Consider the following 9,372-nt stretch of genomic DNA (forward strand, 5'->3'; position numbering starts at 1 on the left):
TATTTTATCCTAATGGAGTCTCTGTTCTCTGTGAATTAAGATGTTTGGGTCATATAGAAGGATGTGATTGTCATCTGCTTATCTTTAGTGAGCCGTTTCAAAGTAACTCACAGACCCTGCCTCCAAATATATTCTTTGAAGAATAAGGGAATTCACCAAAATGCAGTATACCTGGTGTGGTGGTTTGAATAGGAATGCCCCACCCCACCAGACTTAGGCCTTTGAAGCTTGGCCTATAGAGAGTTGTTGGAATAGGTGTGGCCTTGTTGTAGAAAGTGTGTCGCTGGGGAGCAGGCTTTGAGGTCTCCTGTGTTCAAGCTCCTCCCACGGTGGCTCATGGTCTCCTGTTGCCGATCCAGACATAGAGTTCTCAATTCCTCCTCCAATACCATGTCTGCCTGCATGCTGCCTGCCTTGCTGTTAACGAATTAAACCTCTGAAGGCAGGCCCAGTTAAATATTTTCCTTTATAAGAGTTGCCATGTCATGGCGTCTCTTCAGGGCAAAAGAAACTGAGACATCTTGCAAAATATTCATACACATAGAATATTTGTTTAATAGATAATTGTAATCATTGTGAAATTACTTTTTAGGCTAAGCCTCTACAGGATTTTATAGGACAATTTCTGCCACATTTGATATTTGAGTTGGCTTGGAAGAAGCATTTTATTGAGGACAGAAACAGAAAAGTCAGCATCTATTACCATTAGAATTTGTGTTTAAAAAACATTTCATCCAAGGTGATCTTAGGTAGATAATGAGGATGGTTCAAGTTATACAGTTGAGTTGCTCAGTTGACAAAAGATGCAAATAAGGCATAACTGTCTTCTGAAAATTTTAGACTTTTCCTGCTCTGCTGTGCTGAAAAAAATGGATTAAAATACAAAGCATCTGATGGCATCGATACCCAGGGGCCTTAGACACCAGGTTTGGAATAAAAGCAGGGCATAAGCAATCCTGATTACTCTACTTTTCCAGAATATTTGAATTTAAAAATGCTCTCATCAGAAATATGGTAGCTCAGTTACCTTTGTTGCTGTGGTAAAAAAAATATCATGACCAAAAAGGGCTATGGAAGGAAGAGTTTTCTTGGGCTTTTGGTTCCAGAGAGAGAGTCCATATAGTAGGGGAAGCATTTTAGCAGGCAGCTGGAGCCAGAAGCGGAGAGATCACATCTTCAAGCACACACTGAAAGCAGAAAGACCAGACTGCAAGGGAGGCCAAGCTGTAAATGCTCAAAGCCTGCCCCAGTGACACATTTCTTCCATCCAGGCTCCACTTCTTAAAGATTTCATAGCCTTGCCAAACAGTGCCATCAACTGCAGACCAAGCGGCTGCTAGGATACTGATTAAAATTACCCACCAGTGCTCCTACTGTACTGTCCCCTCTATTTCAACTGGTACTTCTTCCACCACCAGATCAATTGCTGTTTTAAGGATCCAGGAGTGAGACTGAAGCTAGAAAAAGGGGCGAGTTCCCACCTTTGCTGGAGAGTTTGAGTTCATGGGGTCAAAGCAGCCAGGCCCCTGTCAAAGGCTACCTCTTTCCCAGTGTCTCCTCAGGAGGCAGATTTCACGCTAAGATTTTTCTCAGTTGAATTTATCAAAATCAAGTCATCGGAAGAGCTTCACGAGATTAGAAAATGTGAGAGCTGTGGTGAACAGTGTTAGACCAGGACTAGAGCTTCTCAGATAGGGAGGAGCGTGCCCTGCTTTGGAATCCTGATTCCCGAGCAATGGCAGTGGCTGAATTGCTCCCCAAGGATGGAGCAGCATGTGCAATCAGCAAATGCTATATAGGGATTTAATGAAAAGTGTTTTTAAATTCTTGTCAGTGTCACAAATTGATGGTAACTTTCAGGCTAACTTATAGTGTTGCTGTCTTCACAAGTTTACAGGCTCTGAATGGAAATTATGACTCCAGCAAAGAGCTACTATTAAAAAAGGGAGCAGTCTCTTTCCTCTGTGCAGGACAAGGGCTGGAGAGATGACTCAGGGGTTAAGAGAGCTGGTTACTGTTACAAAGGACGCAGGCACATAAAGAGCCAACCAAAGCTAGTTACTGTGTTACCGTGATGCAGAATCTGTAAAGGCAAAAAGAAATCACTAGAGGTGATGATAAAAAGGGATGTCCTAAAGTGAATTCTGGTCACCAGGAAAGTGTAACAGTTCTAATGCATGTGCAGGAAGCAATATAGCCCCCAAAGACAAGAAAACCTGGTATGGTAAGATCTGTTAGGATAAACAGACAAATCCACGTGCGAGGTAGCGCATTTCTTTTCTTTTAAAATTAAACATTTACTTAGTGTGTGTGTGTGTGTGGTGTTGTGTGTGTGTGTGTGTGTGTGTGTGTGTGTGAGAGAGAGAGAGAGAGAGAGAGATGTTTGTGGAGGCCTGAAGATAACTTGTCCATCAGTTCTCACCTTTCACCTTGGGCTTCTGAGGGACTGAAATCACGTCACCAGCTTAACCAGCACCTTAACACCTGGAGGCATCTCATTGTCTCCAGAGAAACTTTCCGCATACCTCAGGAAGGGTCTGGTAGATCAACTAGTCAAACGGTTAGTAGAAAGGTTAAAGGGCTAAAATTCAAATTTAGTTATGTTTTTGTGAGAATAAAAATGTACAAAGTACCAGGAGGCTTGCAGCGGAATTGGAGAGGAGAGGGGAGATGGGTTTGATGGAAAGAGTTTATGTACATATACAAAGCGCTCTCTCTCTCTCTCTCTCTCTCTCTTTTAGTTTTTTCGAGATAGGGTTTCTCTGTGTAGCCCTGGCTGTCCTGGAACTCACTCTGTAGACCAGGCTGGCCTCGAACTCAGAAATCCACCTGCCCCTGCCTCCTGAGCGCTGGGATTAAGGGCATGCACCACCACGGCCCGGCTGCAGTCGGGTCTTGACAGTTCAATTCTTGCTGATCTGTACTGTTGCGTCACTTCGAAGTGTTATTGCTGCTTTGCAACGCCTATGAGATACTTATCGTTGTGTTTTGTAAGAAGATAGAGGAGGAATATGTTTGGTGGATGTGTAGTCTGGTATGGGGAAAAGAAGTGCCTTTGAAGGCCTGTGCTGAGACACCCCCTTCCCCTGAGGGCCCAGCCACACAAAGGTATAGCCTAGAATAGAGTTTATTCAGGGCATGGGGAGGGGAGAGAGAGGGTAGTAGAGACAAAGGCATAGAGAGAGCGGAGAAGTAGAGAAGTAGAGGCCGGCCTTGAGCACTTGGGGAGAGAGGGAGAGGGGAATGGGGAGATGGGGGAGGGGCGAGGAGACAGAGCAGGAGCAAGAAGGCAAGAGAGAGCGCAGGGGGCAAGAAGCCCCTTTTATATCAGGCACACCTGGGCTGTTGCCAGGTAACTATGGGGCGGAGCTTAGACAAAATGCTAACACTTAAGATTTTTTTCCCTTTACCTAAGTAGATGTGTGCGTGTGCGTGTGCATGTGCGTGTGTGTGTGTGTGTGTGTGTGTGTGTGTGTGTGAGAGAGAGAGAGAGAGAGAGAGAGAGAGAGAGAGAGTACTTTATTGGTAGGAACTGAAAGATGAGCTCTTTATACTATTACCAACAAAGGAAAACAATCAAATCATCTGAGAACATTAGATAGGCCACCTTTAAAAGAATTTTACAAAGTTCTGGCCAATACCTTTCTTAAAAAAAACGTAAAAGTCCCCAGGGGAAGACTGAACGTGCAAATGAAAGTGTAGGAGTCTGGGAGCCTGCACTGGGTCCTGGTCAGAAAAGACACTATTAGTAATAAACAAACAAGCACACACAACCCCTCCTACCCCAGATCCAAACAAAACTAACCAACCCCCACCCCAACAAACCAAACCAAACCAAACCAAAGTAAAACAGATGAAACTAGAACAAGTCCAATAGAGCAGTAACATTGTAACGATCTAAGTTCTTAGTTTTTGATAACTGTGTTGTACAGTTTGTTCACAGGGGAGGCTGGGGAAGGTGACTTTGATCAGAAAGTCTTTGTTCAGATTTTGCAACTTTTCAGCTACTCTAAGTCATTTTAGAATTAAATACCCAAAGGGTATAGGAACGAATGGCGGTAGGTTTATTCATTTACACATTTGACTTAGAGATTTTTGTTGTAATGATCCTCTTCCCTTGGAACCTATTCTCTGACCACCTGGCTTAAGAATGTAGGGGGAGATAATACCTTCAAAGAACGGGTAGGACACATTGAACAACAAAGAGAGAATAGCGTTCTCTATGCTATACTTTAGAGATATTGTCTTTTCTTAGTGTTAGCAAATAGAATGTGGAGGTGTGTCGAACAGCACTGACTGCATCTTGGTTTGTACTCGATTTAAGTTGATGAATTTATAGGGACTTACTTGTTTCCGTGTTCAAGGGCAATTTAAAAAAATTTTTTTAACTGCACAAGAGAGTAACCTGGCCACACAACGGATTGTTTATGCCATGTTCTTTGGCTCAAGGTTTCGCTGTTCATTCTTTGTTTTGCTTCTAGTTTATTTTCCCCTTTGAAATTAGATTTCAAAGGGGGACATGGCTTAGATTTAAGGACAGGGAAGTTTAAAGGCCCTGCTGAAGAGGATTCCTCACTCTGTTCCCGATATGCCAGCCCAGCTGGCTATAGCTTCAGTAGCAATCTCTCTCTCTTCTCTCTCTCTCTCTCTCTCTCTCTCTCTCTCTCTCTCTCTCTCTCTCTAGTTTGAATAACTAAAGATCACTATGACATTATCCAATTGAATAAATGAATATCCAAATAAATATCTCCTTAGGGTGGTTGGGAGGGTATTAACTTCATAAGATATATATCTGAATTATGTTTCTGAGTAACTCAAATGATTCCTTCTTATTGAATACTCCCTCATATTTTTCTTCTCAAACCTTCCCCATGGATATTCTTTTGCAGAAATGCAGCTTTTGGCAGAGGAAGGCCAAACGTATGGTGACCTCAGTGTCAGTGCCAAGGGCAAGACTTTTAAGACTGGAGGATGATTATGATCTTTCTATAGAACTCTCTGATTTGGGGTCACAGAGACAGATAGGATTTCTGAAAGGAAGTCTTGATGTTGAAACCAAATATCTGGATTAGCAGAAGTGAGAATTTAGGTGGAAGCGGGAACCTCAAGGGTTCTGCTAGTGAGTTGTTGGACTAGCCAGTCACAGGGCACGTCGCAGGCACTCTGTCACACACCACAAGCACAGAGTCCCTTCTTGCTGCAGATGTAGGGTCTGTTAAGTTCCCTCTTATTAAAGTTGTGTTTGAGTAGGAGATAAAGGATGAGACTAAGCCATGCAGAGCATCACTTTGGAGAGTGATAAAGGCATTGAGAAGAAAGTCAGACAGGATCATAAGGAGGAGACTCACGGGGTGAAGGGCAAGGCCCTCTTGGCTAGGGTAAGAAGGGCGTGGGCTCTAGGGAGAAAGCAACGGGCTGAATCTTGGGTAATCTGGAAGGAGCGTTCCTAGAAACAGCAGGCTTGTTGACGGGAAAGAGAAAGATGTATTTATTCCAGAGTAGTTTAAGCGAGACATTCTGAATTTCCAGTGAGCAATCCAAGATCTTGGGAGGCTGAAGCAAGAGGATTGTTATGATTTGAAGACAACTCAGGCATCTTGATGAGTCTATCACACACACACACACACACACACACACACACACACACACACACAAACCCCACAAATAAACAAACAAACAAAACCCCAGACCACCAGCAACAAAAACCCGCAAACAGAAAATTGTTTTCTCGAAGTGTGGCTCTTGGCATAGAAAGGTGAACAAACTGTAACCTCAGCATCAGTTTCAAGGGCAAGAGTTATTGATCAACAACAACAAAAGCAAAAGCGGTTTGCTCACAGATGCTTATCAGTTTGTGGCTGTCCAACCTCTGTCCGTGACTGACAGGTCCACGGAGGTGCTTTGTTCTCAACTGCCTTTACTTCCAGCTTATCTCCTTCCTGGTGATTTGAAAGACAAAGGCAGGCCAGAGAAAAGCTACTGACCTACCACAGGCCACAGCCCACTGTTGCTCTGAGGCAACATTGCTGGGATAATTGGTGAATGATTCTGCAGTCCCGATCAATACCTCGAATTTGACAATAATGCGAAAATGAACGATCTTGGGAAGCGTCTGCTGAAGGACTCAGAGGTAACGGGCCAGAGTGTGTGCAAATTGCTCAAAAGAGACTCAGCAATCAGAATCATAATTCACACACAAAGAGGTAAATTAAATTCGGCCAAATGCTCTCATAGTTGTCGATTGAGTCTAAAATATTCTCCGGTTTACTGGATTATTCTTGCAAGTTTTCCTTGTAGTTGAGTAAAATCAAAACCAAAACAACAACAACAAAAAACAACCCCCCAGAACAAACAAACAAACAAAAAAAACCCTCACCAATATGTGTCAGTAACCAAATGAGGTTACACAGTAGAAAGGACTGTTTCTGGCATTTGAGTTTATAGTTCGGTTAAGTAAAATAATTAGTAATAACTTATGTCTATACAGGGGACGACAAGGAACATCAATGCGTCAATCCATGTGAGGATCCAGAGGGATAAACACGTGGAGCAAACCCAGTGATGCGGGGCTTTCCCAGGCTGGAGTGTGGGGGCTGGTAAAGGAAGACACTCCAGTTCTGTCTTGCCTTGTGAGAACACAGGGATAGATAGGGTCCTGTGGAAACCAGGGAGAATGCTGTCGCCAAGAACGACCTTGGTCTTGGGTTTTCAGCCTTTTGAATTGTGAACAGCAAATGTCCTTTGTTGAAGTTGTTCCAGGATGGCCTTTGCTGAAGTTAGAATCCTTATTCACGTACTGGGGGTCCTCCGCCCGGTAGATCCAATTCAGGGCGTAGACCTTTGACGACATTATATACAGTGTCTTTAACTGCAGAATCATTCCTCATATGAGTGATCTAATCTCCTATCTATCTATCTATCTATCTATCTATCTATCTATCTATCTATCTATCTATCTATGTATCTATGTATGTATGTATCTATATATCTATGTATCTATGTATCTATGTATCTATGTATTTATCTATCTATCTATCTATCTATCTATCTATCTATCTATCTATCTATCTATCTATCTATCTATTTCTCTCTCTCTCTATCTAATCTATCTATCTATCTATCTATCTATCTATCTATCTATCTATCTATCTATCTATCTATCTCTAATAAAATTGGGCCTCATAGAAGTTATTTCCTCCTAGGAATAGATTCCTGGGGCTCTCACTTATAGGACTGTGAGCAATGGCTGCTCTGACTCCCTTGCCTTATCTAATTTTCTTTAGCTCATGAGCAGGTGATGGACAAGTCTGTGGCAAGAGCTGAAAGTCAGGGGGGGATCAATCCAGTGAGCACACACTTTAGAGATGACAGCATTTAGATGGGGAAAATAAAACTTATGGTGGCAACTCCATTTATCACCAGGAGACATTAGCTGGAGTAGAACTATACCTCTTTCCCCGTGCAAGGAAACACACCCTGTAGTGTGCCCTTCCTCCCCTAGACCAATTTCGTGTGGTAAGGATGATCATGAGTATGTTGGTATGACTGAATATGTTGGCATGATGCTGAGGATTAGGGGCCAGCATCAGGCTGGACTCTCTTCATGACCTCTTGACCTCAGCTCTTTCCTCCCAGTGAGCATCACTGTGGCCTGTGTCCTTGGCTCTCTCCTGGCCTCTGAGGGATCAGCCTGCCATCCTCCAGGTCCACACCAGAACTCAGTGGTCCTTTGAGTCTTCTCCAATGCAGTCCTTTAGTTTATCTTGAGAAGATGGAGAACCAGGGTACTGTTTCCACCAAGCCAGCTGTCAACAGGGCTTTCTGCTGCTTCTACTCCACGTAAGCAGAGTGTTCCCATTATAAAGTCTTGACAGAGACACTTTAAAAAAAATTATAGGTTATTTTATTTATTTACATTTCAAATGTATTTCCCTTCCCCGTTTTCCCTTCATAAACCTCCATCCCTCTACTGTCCCCCCCCCCACTTCTATAAAGGTGCTCCCCCACCCACCCACCCACCTCACCGCCCTAGCATTCATGCTGGGGCCTCCACAAGACCAAGGGCCTCCCCTCCCACTGGTGCCAGATAAGACAGTCCAGAGACACTGAATGCCTCCTGTGGAGAGAGAGCCAATTAAATGCTAACTAGACATGTTGAAAACATGCCCCAAAGTCAGTTAATTTTCCTGTGACTTACTTTGAGTCTAGTTGAGAAATTATCTTATTAATATGGGCTGAATTTTTCTTAGCTTTCTCAAACTTTATATCCAGGCAAAATATACACTTCTAACTCCACCAGATCCAACCTGTAAATTTCTGAACTTGCAGAAAAAAGAACCAATTCATCTTTTAGACAGTACCTGGGAGGAGAGTTATGAGTTAAAGTTACATTAATTCCTTGCCCTTAACATTCTATAGGGTGCCATCTGTAATTACAATAGCCAGATTTGTAGATAGTAGTAGTAGGGGTTGGCTCTAAATTAAATGTATGAAAACAGATTATTTTAAACTTTTGAAAAGACAGGTCTAGGATAGTAATATAACAATTAAGAACATGGGCTTTGGAGTCAAACAATCTTGCTTTGAATTTTGGGTGGATCATCCATCCATCCATCCATCCATCCATCCATCCATCCATCCACTCATTCATTCCACACACATTTGTTGATATCTTGTCACTGGAAAAAAAGTGTTGGACAGAATAGACAATTCTCCTACCTAATAGTCTGTCAGGGGAAATGGATGTTGCATTCATTCAGTCATTCAGGTAAGTAATAGCCACAGTGGTGATGACACACAGGATAAAAGTTGGAACCATGTGAAGGATTAACACAAGAACTTAATTTATGGGCTGGTTGAGATGGCTCAGCAGCTAAGAGCACTGACTGCTCTTCTGAATGTCCTGAGTTCAAATCCCAGCAACCACATAGTGGCTCACAACCATCTGTAATGACATCTGATGCCCATCTTCTGGGGGTGTCTGAAGACAGCTACAGTGTACTTACATATAATAAATAAATAAATCTTTAAAAAAAGAACTTAATTTATTCCACAGGGTCAGAGGAAGCTGACTTGGTGACTGCAGAGCCAGGAGGCTGGAGCAGAAGGAGCACGGGGGAGTTAGGATTGAGCGAGGGAGGAGAAGGAGCATGGGGAATTAAGATTGAGGGAGGGAAGGAGCAGGAGCACAGGGAGTTAGGATTGAGGGAGGGAGGAGAAGGAGCATGGGGAATTAGGATTGAGGGAGGGAGGAGCAGAAGGAGCACGGGGGAGTTAGGATTGAGGGAGGGAGCAGAAGGAGCACGGGGGAGTTAGGATTGAGGGAGGGAGGAGAAGGAGCACGGGCGAGTTAGGATTGAGGGAGGGAGCAGA

The 9,372-nt window shown here is 43.3% G+C and overlaps 1 protein-coding gene across 1 annotated transcript in view; it reads left to right on the forward strand.

Moving 5' to 3' along the window:
• The first annotated feature begins 6,091 nt into the window (after positions 1 to 6,091).
• The window catches only part of Ccdc170 (coiled-coil domain containing 170), a 75,575-nt gene continuing 72,294 nt past the window's right edge, over positions 6,092 to 9,372 (forward strand). The window contains exon 1 of the mRNA XM_052169503.1: positions 6,092 to 6,130. Coding sequence (XP_052025463.1) covers positions 6,092 to 6,130 — 39 coding nt within the window. The remainder of the gene's footprint in view (positions 6,131 to 9,372) is intronic.

Source organism: Apodemus sylvaticus, chromosome 23 (genome assembly GCF_947179515.1).
Source record: "Apodemus sylvaticus chromosome 23, mApoSyl1.1, whole genome shotgun sequence".
Taxonomy (NCBI): Eukaryota; Metazoa; Chordata; class Mammalia; order Rodentia; family Muridae; genus Apodemus; species Apodemus sylvaticus.